The 25,618-nt window shown below is 39.7% G+C and overlaps 1 protein-coding gene across 9 annotated transcripts in view; it reads left to right on the forward strand.

Moving 5' to 3' along the window:
* The window catches only part of STAU1 (staufen double-stranded RNA binding protein 1), a 69,487-nt gene that overhangs the window by 18,549 nt on the left and 25,320 nt on the right, over positions 1 to 25,618 (forward strand). For 2 of the 9 annotated variants that reach the window (XM_023743041.1, XM_023743043.1), the window contains 5 exons: positions 7,565 to 7,853; positions 9,529 to 9,653; positions 12,916 to 13,072; positions 15,056 to 15,194; positions 16,482 to 16,647. In XM_023743041.1, coding sequence (XP_023598809.1) covers positions 7,649 to 7,853; positions 9,529 to 9,653; positions 12,916 to 13,072; positions 15,056 to 15,194; positions 16,482 to 16,647 — 792 coding nt within the window. In that variant the 5' untranslated portion in view covers positions 7,565 to 7,648. Of the gene's footprint in view, positions 1 to 4,607; positions 9,654 to 12,915; positions 13,073 to 15,055; positions 15,195 to 16,481; positions 16,648 to 25,618 lie in introns of those variants that run through there. The other 7 variants (XM_023743046.1, XM_023743047.1, XM_023743062.1 and 4 more) reach the window with 5 other exon arrangements.

A 25,618-nucleotide genomic window follows, 5' to 3' on the forward strand; every position in this document is an offset into this window, starting at 1 on the left:
AGAATTCTACCAAACTTTCAGAGAAGAGTTAACACCAATACTACTAAAGGTATTTCAGGGCATAGAAAAGGAAGGAATACTCCTTAACTCATTCTATGAAGCCAGCATAACCTTGATACCAAAGCCAGACAAAGATACCACAAAAAAAGAAAATTACAGACCAGTATCCCTCATGAACATAGACACAAAAATCCTCAACAAAATTCTAGCCAATAGAATTCAACAACATATCAAAAAAATAGTTCACCATGATCAAGTGGGATTCATACCAGGTATGCAGGGATGGTTCAACATTAGAAAATTAGCGTACTCCATCACATAAATAAAACAAAAGACAAGAACCACATGATCTTATCAATTGATGCAGAAAAGGCATTTGACAAAGTCCAATACCCGTTCATGATAAAAACTCTCAGTGAAATAGGAATAGAAGGGAAATTCCTCAACATAATAAAGGGCATTTATTCAAAGCCAACAGCCAGCATCATCCGAAATGGAGAGAGTCTGAAAGCATTCCCCCTGAGAACAGGAACCAGACAAGGATGCCGTTTATCACCACTCTTATTCAGCATTGTGCTGTAGGTCCTAGCCAGAGCAGTTAGGCTAGAAAAAGAAATAAAGGGCATCCAAATTGGTAAGGAAGAAGTAAAAATATCTCTATTTGCAGATGATACGATCTTATACACAGAAAACCCCAAAGAATCCACAAGAAAACTACTGGAAATAATAGAAGATTTCAGCAAAGTATCAGGATACAAGATAAACATACAAAAATCAGTTGGATTCCTCTGCACCAACAAAGAGAACTTCAAAAAGGAAATCACCAAATCAATACCATTTACAGTAGTCCCCAAGAAGATAAAATATTAGGAATAAATCTAACCAGAAATGTAAAAGATCTATACAGTGAAAACTATAAGACGCTATTGCAAGAAACCAAACGAGGCCTGCATAAGTGGAAAAACATACCTTGCTCACGAATAGGAAGACTCAACACTGGAAAATGTGTGTTCTACCCAAAGCAATCTACAGATACAGTGCAATCCCGATCCAAATTCCAAAGGCATTTTTTAAGGAGATGGAGAAACAAATCACCAACTTCATATGGAAAGGGAAGAGGCCTTGGTTAAGTAAAGCATTACTCAAGAAGAAGAACAAAATGGGAGGCCTCACACTACCTGATTTTAGAACCTGTTATACAGTCACAGTAGTAAGAACAGCATGGTACTGGTACAACAGATACATAGACCAACAGAACAGAATTGAGAATCCAGACGTAATTTCTTCCACCTTTGAGCAGCTGATGTTTGACAAAGGCCCAAAGTCCGTTAATTGGGGGAAAAGTTAGTCTCTTTAACAAATGGTGCTGGCATAACTGAATATCCATCTGCAGAAAATTCAAATAAGACCCATACCTCACACGATGCACAAAAACTAACTCAGAATGGATCAAAGACCTAAATATAAAATCTAAAACTATAAAGATCGTGGATAAAAAATAGGGACAGTGCTAGGAGCCCTAATACATGGCGTAAACAGAATATAAAACATTAGTAACAATGCACAAACACCAGAAGAGAAACTAGGTAACTGGGAGCTCCTAAATATCAAACACTTGAATGCTCATCAAAAGACTTCACCAAAAGAGTAAAAAGACAACCTAGAGACTGGGAACAAATTTTTGGCTATGATATATCCGATCAGGGTCTAATCTCTAAAATCTACAAGATACTGCAAAACCTCAACAACAAAAAGGCAAATAACCCAATTAAAAAATGGGCGGAGGATATGAATAAGCATTTCACCAAAGAAGACATTCAGGTGGCTAACAGATACATGAGGAAATGCCCACGATCATTAGCCATTAGAGAAATACAGATCAAAACTACAGGGAGATACCATCTCACCCCATCAAGTCTAGCATTAATCCAAAATCACAAAATAATAAATGCTGGAGAGGTTGTGGAGAGACTGGAACACTTGTACCCTGTTGGTGGGAATGTAAAGTGGTACAGCCACTTTGGAAATCGATTTGGCACTTCCTTAAAAAGCTAGAAATAGAAGTACCATACAATCCAGCAGTCTCATTCCTTGGAATCTATCCTAGAGAAATAAGAGCTGTCACATGAATAGATATATGCACACCCATGTTCGTTGCAGCACTGTTCATAATAGCAAAAAGGTGGAAACAACCTAGGTGCCCATCAACAGACGAATGGATAAACAAATTAAATATTCACATAATGGAATACTACGTGACCATAAAGAACAGGGATGAATCCGTGAAACATAACATGGATGAATCTGGAAGGCATTATACTGGGTGAAATTAGTCGCAAAAGGACAAGTATTGTATAAGACCACTATCGTAAGAACTCAAGAAATGGTTTAAACACAGAAGAAAACATTCTTTGATGGTTACGAACGAGGGTGGAGAGGGAAGGAGAGGGGTATTCACTAACTAGGTAGTAGACAAGAATTATCTTAGGTGAAGGGAAGGACAACACACACTACAGGGGAAGTCGGCACAACTGGACTAAACCAAAAACTAAGAAGGTTCCTGAATACAACCAAACACCTCAAGGGACAGAGTAGCAGGGGCAGGGATCTGGGGACCATGGTTTCAGGGGACATCTAGGTCAATCGGCATAACAAAGTTTATTAAGAAAACGTTCTGCATCCCACTTTGGTGAGTGGTGTCTGGGGTCTTAAGAGCTAGTGAGTGGCCATCTAAGATGCATCAGTTGTTCCCAACTACCTGGAGCAAAGAAGAATGAAGAACACCAAAGACAAAAGGAAAGTATTAGCCCAAACGACATAAGGGCCACAGAAACCAGAGACTACATCGGCCTGAGACCAGAACTAGGTGATGCCTAGCTACCACCAGTGACTGCCCTGACAGGGAACACAACAGAGTCCCTGACGGAGCAGGAGAAAAGTGGGATGCAGAACTCAAATTCTAGTAAAAAGATCATACTTAATGGTCTGAGACTGGAGGGACCCCGGAAGACATGGCCCCCAGACTCTGTTAGCCCACAACTAAAACCATTCCCGAAGGCAACTCTTCAGACAAAGATTAGACTGAACTATGAAACATAAAATGATGCTCAAGAAGAGTGTGCTTCTTAGCTCGAGTAGATAGATGAGTCTAAATGGGCAGCTCCTGTCTGGAGGTGAGATGAGAAGGCAGAAAGGAACAGGAGCTGGTTGAACAGACACAGGAAACCTGGGGTGGAAAGGAGGAGTGTGCTGTCACAGTATGGAGAGTGCAACTAGAGTCACATAGCAGTGTGTGTATAAAGTTTTGTATGAGAAACTAACTTAAACTGTGAACTTTCATTTAAAGCACAATAACAATTAAAAAAAACAAAAAGACGTACCTAGAGCTCCATCATTTCACCCCCCTTAGTGTTATAGTGCTTACATATGCGCCATGAAATATAGGACTTGAAAATAAGATGAGCATGTTTTCCTGAACTGGTGTCTTAAGCTCTTCAAATAGGAAGAACCCAATGGGAGATTCAAGGTCCTCATCTGTGCTGAAGGCAGGGAGGCAGGGAAGTTACCACAACACAGGCATGGTTGTCAGAGGGAAAGGTGAAGAATCTTTATTTATTTTTTATTCCCATACAGAAATTTATACATACATTGTTATGTGACTCTAATTGCTCTCCCGATACTGTGACAGCACACTCCTCCTTTCCACCCCTAATTCCCCATGTCCATTCAGCCAGCTCCTAACCCTTTCTACCTTCCCATCTCACCTCTGGACAGAAGCTGCCTGTTTAGTCTCTTGTGTCTACTTGAGCTAAGAGGCACACTCCTCACAAATCACTTAATGTCCCACAGTCCAGTCTAATCCCTGGCTGAAGAGTTGGCCTTGGAAATTGTTTTAGTTCTGGGCTGATACAGAATCCAGGGGCCATGCTTTCCAGGTTCCTCCAGTCTCAGTCTGACCATTAAGTCTGGTCTTCTTACTAGAATTTGAGTTCTGCACCGCACCTTTCTCCTGCTCCATCCGGGACTCTCTGTCGTGTTCCCTGTCAGGGCGGTCATTGGTGGTAGCTGGGCAGCATCTAGTTCTTCTGGTCTCAGGGTGGTTAAAGTCTCCAGTTTATGTGGCCCTTTCTGTCTCTTGGGCTTGTACTTTCCTTGAGTCTTTGGTGTTCTTCCTTCTCCTTTCTTCCAGGTGGTTGGGACCAATTGATGCATCTTAGATGGCCACTTGCAAGCTTTTAAGACCCCAAATGCCACTCACCAAAGTAGGATGCAGAACATTTTCTTAATAAGCTTTGTTATGCCAGTTGACCTAGATGTCCCCTGAAAGCATGGTCCCCAGACCCCTACCCCTGCTACTCTGTCCTTCAAAGTGTGTGATTGTATTCAGGAAACTTCTTAGCTTTGGTTTAGTCCAGTATTGCTTACTTCCCCTGTAGTGAGTGCTGTCCTTCCCTTCACCTAAGATAATTCTTACCTACTATTTAGTTAGTAAGTAATCCTCCCCCTCCCTCCCTACCCTGGTAACCATCAAAGAATGTTTTCTTCTGTGTTTAAACCTTTTCTTGAGTTCTTATAATAGTGGTCTTATACAATATTTGTCCTTCTGTGACTAAGTTCACTCAGCATAATGACCTCCGGAAAGCTGAACAATCTTTGTGTTTCTAACTTCTCAACCTGCTTTTACTGTTTGTAAAATATTGTTCTTCAATAGGAAGACCCTAAGGAAGCATTTTACTCTCTTTTGAGTCCCTAATTTACCAGGTGAAGAATAATCCTTAAAGACAGGTTTAAAGGAAAAGACTTAAAGGTTTGCATTTAAGGACTTAGTCTTCCGGATAGGGTATTGGTTGAGCAACAGGTGCGACAGTTGCACAGAAGTAGTATTTCCCAAATCCCATACTTCCCCTGAAGTCTACTATGAACTATATAAATACCAGAAGCTTTATTTGTTCTTTAAAAACGTGGGTCAGCAACATATTTCTCCCCATTCATAGCTGTGATGACTTTCCTGACTTGAGGAGGAGGTGGTAAAATATTAGCATCAATTTTTTAGAGCCTTTTGGAGATGAAAAGGGATTTTTCTTTTCCTGTCTAAGAATATAGGCTACTTATTTCATTAGTAAGACTTTATTTTGTCGACTAGTATGTGTGTAGTTGAAACAGCATCCCTGGCCCCCCTACCTCTAGATGCGAGCAGCATCCCCCTTGTCCCCCTCAGTTGTAACATCCTAAAGCTATCTCCAGACATAGTCAGTGTCTCCTTGGAAGCAAATTCGTCCCAGTTGACAACCACTGCTTTAGATACTCTTTTGAGGCTTAAAGACACATGAACCAGTTGCCATCAAGTTGATTCCATATGCGCTCCATAGGATTTTCAGTGGGTGATTTTTTGGAAGTAGATTACCAGGTCTTTTCTTCCGATGTGTCTCTGGGTCGATGTGAACCTCCAGTCTTTGGTTAGCAGCCGATGACATTAACCGTACCACTCTGGGACTCCTGAAGACATACAGAAGTGTTAATTAGCAAATGACTAAGCATTTGTTAGCAAATGAGTACTGTTTGTTGAATTTTAATATAGGTCATAATGGAAAATTAATATTTGTAAAGTACACAGTCTTATTGGGTGATTTTTTTTTTTTTTTTTTGAATTGGCGGTTTTAACTGCTTGTTTCAATCAGTTATAAAGATGTAATTCCTCCAGGTGAACGTGAGGTTAACAGTTTTGGGGCAGTCTTAAATAGAGCCTGTTCCCTTTCTCCTTCTCGTCCTTTAGAAGACCTATGTATTAATGTCTGTGACTGGAAGTGCTTGGCACTGGGCCTGTTTTAGACCGCATTAGCTGAAAAGATCCCTTTGAGCCCCACCCTTTCTAAGTTTAGGAGTTCATTCAGAGTCTCAGACTCCACAGAGGGCAGAGTTGGGTTGCTCATTCTGGGGTGTGGGTAGACTCTGGAGCAGACACTTTGCTGCATGGCTTGTTTTTTCAGCTTGTGACCTATGGTGTGAAGTTGTGAGTACATCATAAATGATTTTTTTGGATAGAAAAATGCCCTCAAGATGGAGTTTAGGAAGGGGAAGAGTGAGAGTGTGTTAGTGAGTTAGATTTATTTATATTTTGGCAGCTGAAGTAAAAAACAACGATGAAACAAGGTCATAGCCGATTTTTAGACTGTTCTGGATTTCTTTGTTGACTCTGGCAACTTGTCTGCTAAGACAGTTATCTAGATTTTCAATAATCTCCTCTGATTTTGTTCTGATTCCAAAAGTATATATCAATAAATAAGGAGCAACTGCAATGTTGGTGAATTTTGTTGAATAAGGTAATGTTTATGCTTCTGTTATCCAAAGTCATATTTCAGCTGAGTTTCTTTTGCGTTTTGTAGCCCTTTTTGCCTCTCAGCAAGAGACTCCTCCAGTAACTAAATTGCTCTGGTTGTTTGTCTCTTTTTAGAGGTCTAGCTTTAATTAAAAATCAAGTTGAGGCTTTTGAAAAAATGAAAGTAACAAACAGTTACTCTGTAGAAGACCTTCTAATTAGTTAGTTCGCTCTTTTCTGCTTTGGTTGGCTATTTCCCGAGAGACCTGTCATTTCTATTCTTTGCTGCAACTGGGAATTTTTAAGTAGTTTTGACTTATTTGAAACATTTCAGCTTTTGAAGGATGGCCATGAAAATGATCAGAACTATCCTTATTTTTAACTTGTGAAGAAATTTAAATGTATTTAGAAATAATACCTTTGATGTCCTCCCAACTTACAGGATGAAGGTAAACAATCTCCTACTTTGTCCTTCCCTCTGCTGCCCCGCCTCAGCCACACCATTAAAATTACCAAAGTCTACAGTCTGTTCCTCTCTTCTTCTTCTCCACTTCTGCTTTTAGTAGTACAAATACTATAGAATGGTCTGTGCTGTTTAAATCATTCTCAGGATCCTGAGCATTGATGTGGGCGTCTGTAGAATGAGACCGTGTCACACACGTCCTACGAGGAAAACAAATACATCTTTTATTATGATAAGGAAAAAGAAATTGCAGAAGTGAGAAATTCCTCCCCTTCTTTAGTCAACATAAAAGTGCTGAGGGTGCCGACCTGAGCATATGGCCCTTGAATGGAAGCAGTGTTCATGTTCACTTATTAATGGTGTTACAAACCCAATTTGCTTTCAGCTTCTTCTAATTTTGAGACCAGAATGCTTTACTATATCCCATGTACTATGGAAAACTTCTCCATACTTTTGAATTTACACTTTTGAATGTAAGCTGTAGTTTAAAATTCTTAATATTTAGTAATAAATATTATTATACCCTACTGATTCTCATTGTAAAGTGAACATGCAGAACATGTGGGTATTAGTAGTCATTTAAAAAAACACTGTGGGGAGAGTCACAAACCCAGGAAACTTAGCGTATACCAAGGAGGAATATATTTCTAATAATCAACCTAGCTACATGCTAAATGGGGCTATTTTCATACTTGAGTAGATGAGACCAATTTTGACTGAATATTGGCAATTGCATATCTCCTCTATAATTTACCTTTTTATTTTCTTTCCCTTACAACTTTTAGGTAGAACTTTAGACTTCATAGCACTGAATTAACCTGCACTGAAAGCTGTTTACCTGCAGTTGTTCACTTTTGTTGAAAGTGACCATGTCTCAAGTTCAAGTGCAAGTTCAGAACCCATCTGCTGCTCTCTCAGGGAGCCAAATACTGAACAAGAACCAGTCTCTTCTCTCACAGCCTTTGATGAGTATTCCTTCTACTGCTAGCTCTCTGCCCTCTGAAAATGCAGGTAGACCTATTCAAAACTCTGCTTTACCCTCTGCATCTATCACATCCACCAGTGCAGCTGCAGGTAAGCGTATGAATCCAAGTGTCTTCTGTTTCAAATGTTTTCTTAGTCTGTTTTCTGATCTGATAAGTAGCTTTGTAGATGTAGGGAGTGCTCAAATTTACCTTCAAGAAGCAGAAGAAAGTACTGCCATCCATTCTTCTTTTTCCTAGTTATAAAACACTGGTTATATGTTGGGTTGGTGGAGATCTCATTTGGCAGACCATTTCAAAATTGTAAGAAAAGGAATTGAAAACTACTCAATCTAGAAAGTCTAGCCTATTATAAAGTGGTGACTGGCAGAAAGAATTGAGCAGTAAATACCACTTTGAATATTCACTGTTATATGGGAAAATTCTGCTTTTAAAATTATTTTCCAGAACTGACAAAGAACTCTTGTTTGTGCAAACCCCTTTTTGTGTGTTCATAAGATTTTATTCCAGGCAAGGGGGCAGCCACATTTCACTAGAAGCAAAAAAAGTGTGTGACATTTGTTAATTTTTATTTCAACCAAGTAAGTTTAAGTTCAAGAGGTTCCAGAGGTAGTTCAGAAATCATTGTGAGGAGCAATTAGAAATTGAACAAAGAAGCAGAGATTTAAAAAAATAAAAAGTTTAGAAGCATTCAAATCTGATTATTAGGAAAATGAACTAAAGGTACTCATTGGTTAGAAAAGACTTGAGACTTTTTTTTTTAAAAAAGCCTAAAACCAATATTCTGCACCCCCACAAGTGGTGAGACCAGTTAAATAAATGAGGTGCCAGTATTGTGTGTCTCTGTGCTAGTCACCTGATAACAAATTCTTTTCAACCCCTTCTATATGCCTGACTTTTACCCTTGCATTTCTTCCTTCATCTCCTCATTTCCTTTACTTTGTAAATCTGTTCTTAGAGTGTTTGCTTCTCCCACTCACTCACTGCATGGCATCTTCCGCGCTGCCTCCAGACTTCATTGAACTGGCTCACCAGATAGCATTTTTGGCTTGTCATAGTCCCCTAGGCACTCAGTTTTCCCCAAATTTGCCATGTGAGACCATCTTCAAAGACAAAGGCACAGACTTATTTCAGTCCTCTAGGATTTATTGCTTTTTCTTCTAATATCTTCTTACGTCTGCATCCTATTGACTTTGTAAAACTCCCTCCCACCAAGTCCATTTTATTTTACTTATAGAACTGTCAGAAATAGATAATAAGATACAAGGATGGCAGCCTAGAGAAGAGAGTAGGAGATGCCCTAGGAATGAGAAGTTAGCTGTCTGGAAAATGACTGTTGTTTGAGAGATGGTATTGGCATGTTGAGTTTTGTGAAATAACGAACAGGGTACGGCTGACAGCTGTTGCGGTAACCAGTGTGTCTCTGCTGAAAAGACTTCCTTGTTATTCTCTTGGTTGGTTATAGTAACAGTGGTTCCTCTGATGCCAAATCTTGCTTGCCTGCTGTGGTTTAGTTACTTCCCTGACTTCCGTTCTCTCTTTTGAAGACACACCTCTCCTTCTAGGTTATCTGGCTTCAGCTGGTTCAAAAAGACCATGGTAGTGTCTTCTGCAGGCATGTGTCCCAGTATGGTTTGTGGTTTTGCATCCCTGCTGCTCTGACTCCGTATTTCTTCCATTTGTTTTCCCTCTGTTTTCATATCCCTGTGAGAGCAGCAGTCTTACGTGCTGCTAGTTGACTTCAATGCTCTTACGTTATTTTGCAGTTCCTTCTAACATGGCACACCCCAAAGAGAAAACCCCAATGTGTCTTGTGAATGAGTTAGCCCGTTTCAACAAGATTCAGCCTGAGTATAAGCTTTTGCGTGAGCAAGGTCCAGCTCACTGTAAGGTAAATATTGTCCATACTGCTTGTGCATTTATAAACCACCAGGAATGTTTTCTGTTTTTTTCCACTTGAAAGTGATGCTGTGATTCAAAATATATATTTTCAAACTGTTGACGGTGTTTTCAAAAGATGAAAAGTATAGATTTTTGAAGGGTTGCTTCCTTTTTCATCCTTGCAGAATGGGTCAAAGGAAAGATAGGCTTCTTTTTGGGATATTTGACTTTTAAAACTCTGTTTGGTGTGTGGTTGTTTAGGATTCTGAATAGAGACAATTTCCAAGTACCTGTGAATGATTTTCCTTGAGTTTTCCAGGCTCTGGGCCTCCTCCTGGCTGCAGCCTACCTCTGGCTCCTTTCCTGCTGTTTGCAGGTGTGCCTTAGACTGGACGGGGAGAGGAGGTGAATGGGAAATCAGTTTTGCCACTTGTTAGCAATCCAGTAAAAGGTTTGAAGATGTAAGGTAGAAGTTAGTCTCAAAGTGAGTATTTTGGATTGTCTCTGATTTCAGTTACGCTTGTCATTCCTCTGACCTCAGAGAATGAAGGGCTGATTGTAATTTGAAATTTTACAATTTGTTATTCAAGAATTCAGGTTCTTAAACTTGTGTAATATCTGTGCTAATGTATATGTTGAAACTTAATTTTTGCATTCTGGCTTTATCTTTTGTGACTTTAGCCTAAGAGGATATAGTATGAGAGGTAAAGAATTGGGCCTCCTGTTTCTGATCCTATCCTTGCAGCAAAGATAGTATAAGGATGAGTTATTTAATCTCTTTATGCCTCATTTTCTTGACATGCAAAACCTCAAGCCTTATATGATGTGAAGTTTCTCTTCATTTGACTAAAAGTAACATCAACCATAATTCTGAGTTGGCACCATAGAATAGCATGGCTAGGTGAGTGGACTTTGGAGTCAGACAGATCTGGGTTTGAATCTCAACTCCTTACTAGCTATGTGACCTTGGGAAGTTAGTACTTTTTTTAAACCTCAGGTTTCCTCATCTGTAAAATGGGGATAATAATACCTACTGAATAGATCTGTTATGAGAAGGAAGTGAGAGAATATGTGCTAAAGTATGGGGCATAGTGCCTGGCACTTAGTAAGGGCTTAATAAATGGTAGCTATTATTGGAGTAAGTAAGTATGCATTTAAGAAAAACAGAACTTTCCCACTCACATGAAGTTAGTTTTAACATTATTCCAAAGCATAATTATATTTCAAGTGTTTCTTTGTATTTGGAAGGCAATCAGTCATTTTCTGTAACTGTTATGCTTCTCCTACAGGATTTTTTTTTGCAGACCTTAACTTTGGGATTCCCTTTATTAACCATTTTTGGTATTTTTTGGAAAATGTTCTTTCTCACCTGCACTTTAGTACTTTAGGTAGTTTTGCTGTGTGTTCAATCCATAACTGCCTATTTTTTTACCCAGGAGTTGCTCAAAGAGGAGAAGTTGTCTCCTCCTGGGTGACTGTTAGGCTATTTGAAAAGTCAGAGGTCTGATGTACCTTTAATTCTATCAAAACCAAGCTTCTAACCTCACTACCGACCCTCCACACAGAACGCAGCAGAAGGCCAACAGCGCCGGATGGGGAAAGCCCTGGAGAAAGACAAGACTGTTGATAAGATTAACTCTTTTTTGTTTTCTAGCCTTTTCCCCCTTCAGTGTCTTTCCCTGAAAGGATCACCAAAAACACCCATGGATTGCACAGCATTTCAGGCTTTTGCTGTTTGACTTCTCAGGCTAGCCAGGGTTTTAAGGTCATGCTGTTGGTACTTGAGTGAGTCACCTCAGGAACTACAGCACATGTACAGGAGAGCCCTAATGTTTCAAGGGGGATGAAGGAATCTTTAGTTTTTCCCTTTAGTGGAAGCTGTGCACTGAGGGAATCCTGAAGTTAAGACCTACAAGAAAAATCAGCAAGGCAAGTTGCCCTCTCTTCCTTAGGCACTAAATTTAAATGACCTAGACATGTTCAAATCTATGATTCCCTTATAAATTATTTGTAGATGAAATAAAGTAATGTCCAGTGATAAAGAAAATCAGAACAATAAAAGCTCCAGTCCATTTTGCTAAGTACCAGAGTAGTGGATCTCAAACTTTAGGGTGCATCAGAATTACCTTGGGAGCTTACTAAAAATACACATGCTCATGTCCCGTCCCTGCCCCCCCCCCCCCCCCCCCCCAATGCTAGTCAGTCAGTCAGAATCCCTGGCGGGTGGGGCCAGGTTATCTATATTTTACCAGGTGCCCCACGTGATACTTTGGATGCATACCAACGTGAAAGAATCGCTGTTCTGTAATTTTTTTTGTCAGAGTATTAATTAAATAGTGGTGGATTAAAGTAACCTAATTTTAAGACTGGAGGTGCTCTTGGGTTACCTTTATACTTAAAAAAGAGGAAAGAGGCTTGCCATTGTAGGCATGTGTTGAGGTTAAAATGAACTGTTTGGATGTCTCTTTAGAGTTGAGTTCAGAAATGATTTTAGATCTTTGTTGCTGTGGGTCTGATTTTCTTCTGGAAGTGGAGGCAGTGTCTGAATAGTACCGTCTTAGGAAGTAGAAGGCAACATTTTAGAACCTGGCTGACATTTCCAAATTTGTACAAGTTCTTGTCCTAAGGGTTATGTTTTCAGACAAGAATCAACAAACACATTGTAGCATCAAAACAAACATTGTTTTAATTTGCGTGAGATACTACAATGTATCTAAATCAAGTTTGCTAAATTTCTTCCATGAGAAGTCATTGGAAGACAATGTCTGTTTGGGTGGCTTCCAAATAATCAGGGTCTAATATTTTAATGGAGCCCTGGTGGTGCAGTGGTTAAGAGTTCAGCTGCTAACCAAAAGATCAGCAATTCGAATCTACCAGCCGTTCCGTAGAAACCCTATGGGGCAGTTCTGCTCTGTTCTATAGGGTCACTGTGAGTCGGAATTGACTCGATGGTAATGGTTTTTTTTTTTTTTTTTGGTTTATACTTTAATATGTAAGAAAGCATTTTTCAATCTCTATATTTACCCCCATCTTTCAAAGCATAGTTTTTTTATTGGAGTGCTGTCCAACTTTCATCAACGATACTTACATTTTAAAAATCTTTTTCTGCTTGTAACAACAACAGAAAAGGAAAAAGGGGTGAAGGGATGAATTTACCAAGATAAAGACCAGGCCTTTTAAATCATGTCCATAAAAAATGTTCAGGGTCCAAGTGACATATTACATTCGACCTCAGGTTTCATGAATTGAGAGCTCACAATTTTCATTTGTAGGTGTTTACAGTACAGCTAACACTTGGAGATCAGCACTGGGAAGCTGAAGGAACTAGTATTAAAAAAGCCCAACACACGGCTGCTGCCAAAGCTTTGGAAGGAACAAAATTTCCTAAACCTATAGTCCGCCCTTTTCGTAGCGAAGGAAGGAATCCAGGTATTATTCGTGGGCCAAGACAGGTTCCTTTCAAAAGTGTGTCTAGAGGTACCCACTTAGTATGTATATGAATTATTTCTTAACTAACTTGTTGATTTTGAAAGCACAGATTCTACACTACCAGTGGCAAATGCTTATCTTTTAGGAATTCTTTACCCTACTCTAAAGCAGTGGTTCCCAGTCTACAGTCCCTGGATTCCTAGTGATCTGGAGAGACGGTCATTGGGGTAAGGAGGATGGGGAATTCACCAAACGATTTCTAAGATTTCAGAAAAGCTTAGTGAAGATATGTTTTCTCTTGATCAGGTTGTACAGATTATCAAGAACGTAGGTTTTAGCTGGAATCACTTCAACTCAGTGTGGTAATATCGATTATATCATGGTGATCATGGCCCTGATTGTCAGTTACATGTCTCCTGATCATTAAAAAGAATGAGAAAGTAACTTAAATATGTATTAATAAATACAGATTAGTAAGTAAGATTTTTTCAAACAAGGGGCCCAAGAGGGGAGAATACAAACAAAGAAGAGTGTCTGGTGAACAGGTTGGGAACCACTGATCTGAAGGCTATGGTAAGAATGGACATTTTAGCAGAATTGACCCTCAAGTACATCAAGTAATCCCAGTCCCTTTGTACGCAGGAACAAATCCGGGAAGTTCTTGGCCAGACCTTTCTTTTTGCTTTTGATTTCTTTGTTTTCTTTCATATTCATTCTCTACTGCAGAAAAATTCTATGGATCAGAGCTGCTCTTAAAATTATTCCGGTTGTACTTAAAATGCAACTATATGAATTCTGAAAAAGTATAATTGTGAGGAAGAGAGAGAGGCTGGTAATTCATGAGACCCTCTGATTTTGCAAACCCCAAAGATACTCTTATAAATTTATTCATGCACTAAATTTAGTCAAACCAGTTATAGTACAGAATCAAGTCATTTTTATTCTTCTCTACACACATCCTAAAGAAGCATTTTAAGGTGGATTTTTGTGTGCATTTAAATTGAATTTTGCCATTGCTAGTGTTGTTCTGTGTTTGATGTGAAATGTTTTTAAATGTGATCGTGCACTGACACTAATCTTCCAGGCTGATTTTTTTTTTTTTTTAAGTGGTTTGTACAAGTTTATGAATTGGATGAGCTGACAGAGGAAAAAAAAAAAGGAAAATGAATAGAATATGTTTTCTAAAGTTAATAATCCTGACTTAAGATACAGTTGCTCCTATTGTATATGGAAATAAAACTCATTTTTCTGACAAGTATTACCACAGGTCAGATCCCATTATAAGAATGGGATTCAAGATTGTCAAGAATGGAAATATTGGAATGTTCTGTGGGCCTCATCTGACTTCTCCAGATAGAATTTACTTGCTTCTTCCTCAGTGATTCTACCCTTTTCCTTACGGCCCGTGTCCTGTGATACCGCAGCTCTTTTAGTGTGTTGTACGCTCTCTCAGCTCCTCTGGAGTAAGAATTGTGTCCCTCTAGCTCAGCACAGTGCTTTGCATATAGTCAGTACTCAATAAATGCATTGTTCAGTGAAAGTGTGTCTAAACATACTTCTGAGTGTGAGCCAATAACCCAGTCAGTCAGTATAATAAAAGTTGTATTGGTTAAGTGTTCCTGAGCAATAAAATAATTTGCACAGTTGCATGGAATGTTTTAATCATGGAGTTTGACATGTAGTGGAACTTATTTCTGACAACTGGAATGTATGGCTTTCACCGATAACATCTTGTATTAAATGGCCGCTCCCTCTAACAGCCTTTATGGGTATATTCTGAGCTGTTGTCTGTATATTGATCCCAGAAATCACAGCAGATTCTTGGATTTCCTGACCTGATGCCTGGCAGAGAAGTCCTTAGGTCCTTTTATGTAACATGTCATCAGTCCAATTAGACAAAAGCATGCTATCTTTTTTATTTTAGTAACTGTCATTCTCACGTCAGCAAAAAAACCAGTTCTTTGTGTTGGTTTTGTGTTGCAGAAAGCATAACTCCTACTGTAGAACTAAATGCACTGTGCATGAAACTTGGGAAAAAACCAATGTACAAGCCTGTTGACCCTTACTCTCGGATGCAGTCCACCTACAACTACAACATGAGAGGAGGTGCTTATCCCCCGAGGTATGTGTGTGTGTGTGTTGGTTGGTGTTTTTCTTTTTTTAATAAAATACAGATGAAAATGAATATAGCTGATGCTTTACATAGAATAATCAAGTAACATTTATCTATAGATTATGAAAGGAGCCCAGGTGGCGCAGTGGTCTAGCATTCGGCTGCTACCCAAAAGGTCAGCAGTTTGAAGTCACCAGCTACTCCATGGGAAAAAGATGTGGCAGTCTGCTTCCGTAAAGATTACAGCCTTGGAAACCCTATGGGGCAGTTCTACTCTGTCCTATAGGGTCACTATGAATCGGAATGGGTTTGGTCGGTTTGTAGATTATGAAACAAAAAACGACGTGGTCTTCTTTAGGCCTCCCAGATTTTAAAGTCCGCCTTAATTGTGCCGGTGCCTTTGGAACTGTATCACGGTGCTGTTTTAACTCCTATAGTTGGCAAAGGCCTGAGCAATATTCCTCACTAGCAGTGTGGCTTGTGCCCCCAAGCAGTCTGGTTAAAGATCACACTTGTAATTGCTCTTTGTTACTGAATCATATTTGAAAACGCTTCCTGTGACACCATTATTCTCAGCGTTTGTAGAATTTCTGATAATTGTTTATTGGGTGCTTTTTGACCTTTGAACTTGTGTGCTTTGTAAATAACTTGGAAACACATGTGTAGTGAAATATTAATTGAAACCCCATAATGCCATAATTTAAAAACCCCCTGCTGACAGTAATAAGACATTAGTGGGTAGATTGATGATCAAAATAGAAGTTTTCATTCCCTGCCCTTCTTGAGGGGAAAGCCATTTTGAAAATACAAACTGGAATGTAAGAAACCAGACTGTCAGGTTCTAGGCTATTGGAATTTCCAGAAAAGTGGATCCTTTCTGAAGGACGTTTATATCAAAAATCCCAGAGCCCTCGTGCAAGGGCGAATCTCAGAATGAGAAAGTAGAGCAGGTTAGGTTTTTGTCTCAGCCAAAGCCCAATCTCTGTTAGATTTTGTGAATACAAGTAAGCATTAAAAATTGAACTCATGTTATTTGTAAGTAGCGTTTCTTGTGGAACATTGGTTTGAATTGCTAAATGGTATTTGCTCATACTGTGTGGCAGTTCTAATCCAGTTTAAACTTTTATGAAATCTCTGGATACATTGATGAGGAGTCATTATTAGCCATCAAACACTAATGTGATTAGGACCCATGATGAAAAAAATACCTAGAATTTGCCAGAGAATATATGGGCGGTTTATCAATCTGAGACTGTCAGTCTGCAGTGTACCAATCTAAACTCCTTTTACTTTTAGATACTTTTACCCATTTCCAGTTCCACCTTTACTTTATCAAGTTGAACTTTCTGTGGGAGGACAGCAATTTAATGGAAAAGGAAGGACGAGACAGGCTGCGAAACATGATGCTGCAGCTAAAGCACTGAGGATTCTGCAGAACGAGCCCCTTCCTGAGAGGCTGGAGGTAAGAAGACAGAGTCTGAGGCTCCGTGACCCGTGGGGGCAGAGCAGGAGAGTGGTATGAAACACATCATCTCGAGTTTCTTTTTCTAAGAAGGTGTGTTGACAGCCGTCTTAGTCATCTAGTGCTGCTATAACAAAAATACCACAAGTGGTGGGTTTAACAAACAGGAATTTATTTTCTCACAGTTTAGGAAGCTAGAAGTTCAAATTCAGGGTGCTGGCTTCTAGGGGAAGGCTTTTTCTCTCCATTGGTTCTGGGGGAAGGTCCTTGTCTCCTCTCAGCTTCTGGGCGATGGCTCAGTTCCTTGGTAATCTTCATGTGGTGTAGCATCTATCTTCCCCCACCTTTGCTTGCTTCTCTGTCCTAATTCACTGTTTTTAATATGGTGAAATCTGTGAGAGCTGGAACTTGAAGAGATTGTCTTGTTTTTCTGGCTCTTAAGTTTTCCACCTTTGCAGGGTTCAGTCTTAGCACTTTTCTGTCACTCATTTTAGTGGAAAATATTTGAGTTTTCTTTCTCTGAGAGGTTTCCGCCTTACACAGGTTCCGATTTTTGCAGATTTTACTGTATCTCAAAGATGACTGGCTTAAAACACACTCTATACTGATATGACCTCTTAACATGAGAAAGAAAACTAATTCTCAAATAGGATTATAATCACAGGTATATAACCAAAAAATACCAAACCCGTTGCCATTAAGTTGATTCTGAGTTATAGCAACCCTGTAGGACAGAATAGAACTGCCCCACAGAGTTTCCAAGGCTGTAATCTTTATGGAAGCAGATTACCACATCCTTCTCCTAAGGAGTGGCTAGTTGCTTCCACCTTTTGGCTGTTGTGAATGATGCTTCAGTGAACCTTGGTGTACAAGTATCCCTTTGTGTCCCTGCCTTCAAGACTTTTTAGGAGTGGAATCACAACCAGCCACTCTTTCTTATATAGGAGTAGCAGTTGTCTACTGCTGCAGAACAAATCATCAGAAAACATAGTGGCTTAAACATCTACAATCCTTAATTTTGCTCAAGGATCTTTAATTTAGGCGAGGTTTGGCAGAGTATCTTGTCTCTGCTGTACATCGTTTTGACTGAGGCTGCTCCACAGGAGGCTGGAGGATCTACTTTCAAGAGGGCTCACTCACACGGCTGGCAAGTCAGTGCTGGCTGTCAGTTGGGAACAAAGCTAGGGCTCAGGCCTGGGGACCCCAGTTCCTCTCTTAATGGAGCTATGCAAAGGCTGCTTAAACCCCTTGTCGGTATGGTAGTGGGCTTCCAACAGTGAGCATTCTAGGAGACAGGAAATGGAAGCAGCTGCCAGTTTCTGAAGGCCTGGGCCTAGAAATTAGCACAGCATTGCTTCTGCAATATTCTGTAGATCAGGCCAGCACAGAGCCCAATATTAGATTGAGGTAATATTCACTTAACGTAAAATTTACCATTTTAACCATGTAAGTATACAATTCAGTGGCTTTTATTAGTACAGTCACAATGTTGAGAACCCTATTTCTTGAGGAGTGGAGTGCCAGAGAGTTTGGGGGCCTTCTTGTAAAACCACCATGATAGGGAAAGGATTTTCTCTTTGCAACCGAATAGGAGTATGACTCTTAGGAAGTAAGTGTCTCCATGCCAATGAGGGGCCAAAGCATTCGCGAATACTTCTGGTAAGGTAAAGTTTTATCACAAATCAAGTCACCAAAGTCCGTAAGAAATTCATTGAGTAGAAAACATTGAGATATCATGGTCCTGTTTAATCACAGCAGGAAATACCACCTGAAAATATCCCTGCGTAGCATTTGACTCCTCCCCAAGAAACAATCTCACCAAGAACAAGAAGGTGTTGCACAGATCAGTGGGGCTAAATGCGTCATGACAGATAGGAACCCAAGGGGAAAGTTGATAGGGTGCTTGCTGAGGTAACGCGGTGTCTTACTGCGCCCCCAGAGTGAAGCCCAGCTCAGGATGGTGCCCTGAGGCTTCAGGTGTGGCAGCACAGGTGACTTTTGGTGCTTTTTTTGTTGTAGTGTGTTTCTATTTTTCAGTGCAGTCACACATTTTAACAGAGCCGATCTGTTCCCAGAGTCCACTAAGGACCAAATAAAAAGAGAATGAATGGGCTATAACTTAAAAGAGGATTTAGTGAAGTTAAATGGATGAACTTCTCGGTGGTCAGATTTATTAAAATACAGAAAGGTAAGTATAAGCTGAGTTATTTTGGAGGCCTTCCATTTTTTTTACTTGGCTTTGGTGCTAATCTAATTGGAGTCAGATGTTGTAGGTATTTCTCAGTTCCTTCCAGCCAACAGTTGTTCAGTGATTGCTGAACGCTGGTATGTGAGTTGGCTACATCAGAACGACTTGAGTTAAAAAAAAAAACAAAAAAGATTCCTAGGTTCAACCCACATGATTTTAATAATGCAGTAGGTCTAGGTTGAGACCCAGGAATCTAGCATTTGCTTTTTTAAGTTTAATTTGTGATTCTAAAGTACAGTCAGGGTTTGGAAACTATAGATCCTAAGTGTTAACAGTGCTTCCCAGGTGGTTTTTTTTTCCCTCCCTTTTGAGTCCTCCATGGAAATAATTAGAATATTGCTGAAAAGGGAAAGTGCCTGTTGGAGTCTCCCAGTCTGATGCCATCACTCACTGGAGCAGCGTCAGCTGGCACATCCTGAGAGCAGTGGCTGTAGCAGACCTAGGCTCCTGTGCTGAGTTTTCATTGGCTTATCTGAGGTCTGTAAGGAGCCTTATTGGGAGTAAAGTTTAAATCACCTCGTGCACCTTGACTTTCCTCCTATTTGCTTATTTTTTAGTTTCTTGTAGTTTGAAGTAGAGGCAGTTCCCTTCAGAAATGGCTCAAAGACTGGCCTTAACCAGTGTCTAGAAATGAGAGTCATTAACTACAATAAGACTTTTTCTTCACATAATAAATGAAACACTTGGCCTTCTACCTTAGCAGAGTTGTCTGATTTTACCAGGTCCCCTGCTAGGTGGGTAGTAGGGGTAAAGAGAGAAGTTTTTAAAAGGTAACTTTATTTTTTTATTGAAACATAATGCATGTTAATTATAAAAATTTTAAAATTAAAAATGTAAATTTACTACTTGAAGATAATCGCTGTAAACATTTTGGTGGTTGTTAGTGCATATATAGGTAAATACATACATATATCTTTCACAAAAATGAATGATAGTGTCCAGTAAGTGTTATTGTGAATATGTTGTGTCATTTACTTGTAATTCCATGGAGGACTCAAATTCAACAAAGCACCTAAGCACTTTTTAATAGCTGCAAAGTATTCCATTGCGTGAACATACCAGTTTATTTTTTCAACAACAGGGACTTGGTTATTTAGGTTGTTCGCGTGTTTTCCTGATATAAAATGGGTAGTGAAGAACAATGTTGTAGTTAAATCTTTGCATACATGCAAGATTATTTCTGTGAGCCACAGTCCTAGAAGTAGCATACTCAAGCAGAGTATGCATGTTGATATATATATGGCCAAGTTCCCCACCAGAAAGATGGTACCATTTTAGACCCCTGCCAACAGGGCATGAGCTTGTCTGTTTGTGCACATTGGTAATTATTGTGTAAAAAAATTGTCAGTTTTGCTGTTGAAATTTGTAGAGCATGTGATCAATTAATCTTCTCTGTAAGATAGCTAATAAAGCCAGCAGTTTCTGTCTACGAGGCAGGTGTAGTCTGGTCCCTTGGCAACAGGCGTTGTGCTAGGCCCTGAGGTGAGCACAGCCAGTGCTGTCCCTACCCCTGTGGAGTTAGTTAAGTGAAACTGCAGACATTTAATGTTAGTACCACCAAAAAGTGTCGTGAGTACTGTGATGGAAAAGTAGCAGGTGGTATGAGAGCATAAAGTGTCAAATTTAGATTAGAATGTTGGTAGTGCAAGGAGTCCTAATGGCACAGTGGTTAACGTGCTTGGCTGCTAACTGAGAGGTGTCAAACCCCCAGCTGTTCCGTGGGAGAAAGATGTAGCAGTCTGCTTCCATAAAGGTTTACAGCCTTGGAAACCCTATGGGGCAGTTCTGCTCTGTCCTGTAGAGTTGCTATGAGTTGGAATTGACTCAATGGCAGTGGGTTTGGTTTTGGTTGGTAGTACAATCAGAGAAGTCCTCCTTGAGGAAGAGCCATTTAAGCCAAGACTAAAGATGAGCAAAAGAACAGGGGAAAGTACATTGCAAGAAAGGGAGCAACAGGTGCAAAGGTCCTGAGTTAAGAAAGCGAATGGGTGGGCGGGTAGTGATGTTTTGTTTTTTTTTAAATCTAAGGTTTGTGCTAGTGAAGGATGGCTTTTATTCAGCATCTGAGGTGTTAGGAGCAAGATGGTCATAGCTGTAGTATCTGTAATAGAAAAGTCAGGAGATGACTTCAACCGTCCTTTAGCAGGGAAATGGCTAAGTAAGTGGATACATGTGTCCCAGGGAGTAACAGGGTATGATAGATCTGTATCCACGGGCTGGGAAGGAGGCCTGCAGTCTATTGAGTGAGGGGGAAATCACAATTCAGAACTGTGGAAATGTGTATAGTATGATCCTGTTTGTCTTTAAATAAACAAAAAAGCCTACAGTGTATGCAAGTGTATGTCTTTGTTTGGATGTGCATACTTTGTATCTTGAAGGATATGTCAGACTTTAAAAGTAGCTCCCCCCATGGTAGTAGTGAAAGAATTTTCTTTTTCTTTCTTTCTTTTTTTTTTAACTGCTCTGTTTGAAGTTTTTCTTTAAACACTGCTTTTATAAAAATAAATGCAGCTTTTCCTGGTTTTGAGTCCTTATCTTCACTTGGGATTGGTGTGCGTTACGTAGGAGTAAAAGTGCTACTATACCCTTGGGGAGCTATCACAGTCCATTGGACCCAGTTTTCATTTTTCAGCTTCTTTTTCCAGCAGTTCTAACTCTGTAAGGATTGATATTATATGACTTTCATTCTTTCTTAGAGGTCTTTCAGAAAACAAAGAGAAAAAATTGTACGTTCAAAAATTAAAAAATAAAACTCATTCTGTCTTACAATTATCATATGGGTCCATCGCACCCTTTTTTAATCTTTATATTATGGGATCTTAGAGATCTCAATTTTCCTGTGTTTTAAAAAATTTTGGTGTTTGTCATCCTAGATATTATTTCAGTATTCATCATTTATTCCCAAATGTACTAAAAAAGACCCAGATGACAAGAAAACAGAAGAATGATGGAATCCCTAGTGGATGGTACAATAGTGAAATAAATTATCAGTATTTGCACCATCCTTTAATGTTGTTATCACGCCGCACAGCCTACCACAGTATCTTTCAAGAAGATATAAGACAAGACTGGACATACCATCTTTTTAGTCTGCTTTTGCTTTCATTGAACCCAGTTGAAAATTCAGAATTTTTTTTTTTCCATATGTAATGGGGAAGAGAAGTAAGTTGCTCTAGGAAGACATTTCCAGTTATTAGACAGATCAGAAGATGAATGCAAGGAGACAAATACCAGCACTCTAGACTTCAGTGATGATGGTGCCATTGAGCATTTAAGTGAAATCTCAGATTGTGAGTCTTCAGATGATCTCTTAGGTGAATTTTCCCAAACTCAAGAATCGAGTGAACAACACATTTCTGTGGTGTACAGAAAGGAAATCTGTATTCTCATCTAGTCAGTCATTCAACAGGAAGAACTTTGTTATGTGATATTTTGCTCCAAGAACCTGGACCACCACCCTGTTTTGATAAAGTATGTGTGACAACGTTCTTCGTCTTTTATGATGTTTAGGCACCAAAATTTATTTCTTACAGGTTATAAGTGGACAATACAAAAGACAAGTGTGTGTAGAAAGGTGATTGGAAGGAAATAGATGATGTAAAAATAAATATATATATTTTTCATCCTCCTCTTGGTGTTTATAAATCTAAAAATAAAAATATTTTGCAATTAGGGGGCAGAGAAGATGGCTGCTCTCCAACAAAATCATGAGTCAGAGGTTTAAAAAATTTCAGAGGTATTGCGTTTTGACAATGCAAGTGCAAGAATATGCAGACGTCATGACGAGCTAGAACCTATTGGTATGTGAACTTCGGCATTGGTACAAGACGGCTGTGCTCCAGTTGTAGAAATGCCAGTTGATGGACGCTTAGCTGCAGTTAGAGGACATTGCCCGTTGTGGGTATATATACCTTCCAATCTTGAAACACATGGAATAAAATCGGATTTTCTATTTTTAACTTCTTATTAAAATTTCTAATGAAATTGTTTTTGATGTTCTTTTATTCTTTAAATTACTTGTAAAATGACTTTAAAAATAGAAAAACAAAAAGGGTCTATAGGAGCCAGATGGTAAAAGGTGATGATTGTTTTTCCTAGCATACTGATAGTAAGCATGGTTCGGAATGGTTTCTTCTTTTCTTAATGTTGCCTAGATTTTTTTTTTTTTTTTTTTAAGAACTGTACTTCAGGTGAAGGTTTACAGAACAAATAGTTTCTCATGCAACAGTAGTACGCATATTGTTTTATGACATTGGTTAACAACCCCACAACGTGTCAACCCTCTCCCTTCTCGACCTTTTTTTTTTTGTGAAGATATACATAGCCAAAGACACACCATTTCAAAAATTTCTGCATGCACAGTTCAGTGACATCGACTACGCTCTTCCAGTTGTGCTGCCACTCTCACTTTAGATGAAGGTTTACAGAACAAAATAGTTTCTCATTAAACAGTTAGTACAGATGTTGCCCTATGACAGTGGTTAACAACCTCACAACACATCAACACTATCCCTACTCAACCTTGGGTTCCCTATCACCAGCTTTCCTGTCCCCTTCCACCTTCCAGTCCTTGTCCCTGGACTGCTGTGCCTCACCAGTCCCATTTGGTTTTATGGGGCTGTCCACTCGCTGGCTGAATGGTGAACCTCAGAAGTGACTTCACCATTGAGCTAAAACGGTGTCCGGGGGCCATACTCTCGGGGTTTCTCCAGTCTGTCAGGCCAGTAAATCTGGTCTTTTTTTTGTGAGTTAGAATTTTGTTCTACATCCTTCTCCAGCTCTGTCCAGAACCCTCTGTTGTGATCCCGGTCAGAGCAGTCAGTGGTGGTAGCCGGGCACCATCTAGCTGTACTGGACTCAGTCTGGTGGAGGCCTTGGTAGCTGTGGTCCATTAGTCCTTTGGACTAATCTTTTCCTTGTATCCTGTTCTCTTCATTCTCCCTTGCTCCCGAAGGGATGAGACCAGTGGAGTATCTTAGATGGCCGCTCACAGGCTTTTAAGACTCCAGACGTTACTCACCAAGGTAGAATGTAGAGCATTGTCTTTATAAACTGTGTTACGCCAGTTGAGCTAGATGTTCCCCGAGACCATGGTTCCCACAGCCCTACGCCCAGCAATTCAGTCCCTCAGGGAGTTTGGATGTGTCTTTGGAGCTTCTGTGACCTTTACTTTACAAGTTGTGCTGGTTTCCCCAGTATTGTGTACTGTCTCACCCTTCACCCAAGATATCACTTATCTATTGCCTATTTAGTATTTCCCCCCCCACCCCTCCCATCCCTGGTAACCAACAAAGATAGTTACATTTTGTGTGTGAACTTTTTCATGGGTTTTTACAGCAGAGGTCTCATACAATATTTGTCCTTTTGTGATTGACTTATTTCACTCAGCATAATGTCCTCCAGTTTCATCCATGTTATGAGCTGCTTCACAGATTCATCATTGTTCTTTCTCGTTGCATAGTACTCCATTGTGTGTATGTACCATAGTTTGTTTATCCATTCATCTGGTGATGGGCATCTAGGTTGTTTCTATCGTTTTGCTATCGTGAACAATGCTGCCATGAACATAGGTGTGCATATGTCTGTTCGAGTGACGACTCTTATTTCTCTAGGATATGTTCCTAGGAGTGGGGTTGCTGGATCGTATTTGTAGCTTTCTGAGGAAGCACCATATCATTTTCCAAAATGGTTGTATCGTTTTGCATTGCCACCAGCAGTGCATAAGAGTTCCGATCTCCCCACAGCCTCTCCAGCATTTGCTATTTTCAGTGTTTTTGGTTCCTGCCAGTAATGCCGGGGTGAGATGGTATCTCATTGTGGTTTTAATTTGCATTTCTCTAATGGCTAGTGGTCGCGAGCATTTCCTCATGTGTTTGTGGGCTGCTTGCGTGTCTTCTTTGGTGAAGTGCCTGTTCATTTTCTTTGCCCATTTTTTAATAGGATTATTTGTCTTTTTGTTGTAGAGGTGATGGATTTTCTTGTAGATTATGGAGATTAGACCTTTGTCCGACTTGTACTGTCCCAACATTTTTTCCCAGTCTGTAGGTTCTCTTTTTACTCTTTTGGTGCAGTCTTTTGAAGAGCATAGGTGTTTGATTTTTAGAAGATCCCAGTTATCTAGCTTATCTTCTGGAGTTTGTGTGCTGATGGTTATGGTTTGTATCCTGTTAATGCCGTGTATGAAGGCCTGTAGCATTGGTCCTGTTTTTTCTTCTGTGAACTTCATAGTTTTCGGCTTTATATTTAGGTCTTTGATCCATTTTGAATTAGTTTTTGTATATGGCGTGAGGTATGGGTCCTGTTTCATTTTTTTGCAGATGGATATCCAGTTTTGTCAGCACCATTTATTAGAAAGACTGTCTTTTCCCCGTTAATGTTGTCTAGATTTTATGGCTGAACCATACACTATGGAGTTGACATTACCAGTCATCCTCACTTTGTGAAAGTAAGACTAGAAGCCCACCAAACCTTCCCTGTCTCACCAAGAATGGTACTAGTGGATTTGTGTTGTCATTTGCTCCATTGCAACCTTTTGTCCAACCCAGGTAATATCATAAAATAATATCTGTAAGAGAGCAACATAATCTCACTTCCAAATAAGTGTACGTGTTTATTTCCTGTTTTGTATTTTTATTTTACTGACTGCTTTGTCCGTATTGAAATTCTTTGGGGAGCAGTGGCTTATAGCAGTGACTCTCAATTCTGGTTGCTAGTAATCAGCTG

The sequence above is a fragment of the Trichechus manatus genome, unplaced genomic scaffold, assembly GCF_000243295.1.
Source record: "Trichechus manatus latirostris isolate Lorelei unplaced genomic scaffold, TriManLat1.0 scaffold00008, whole genome shotgun sequence".
Classification (NCBI taxonomy): domain Eukaryota; kingdom Metazoa; phylum Chordata; class Mammalia; order Sirenia; family Trichechidae; genus Trichechus; species Trichechus manatus.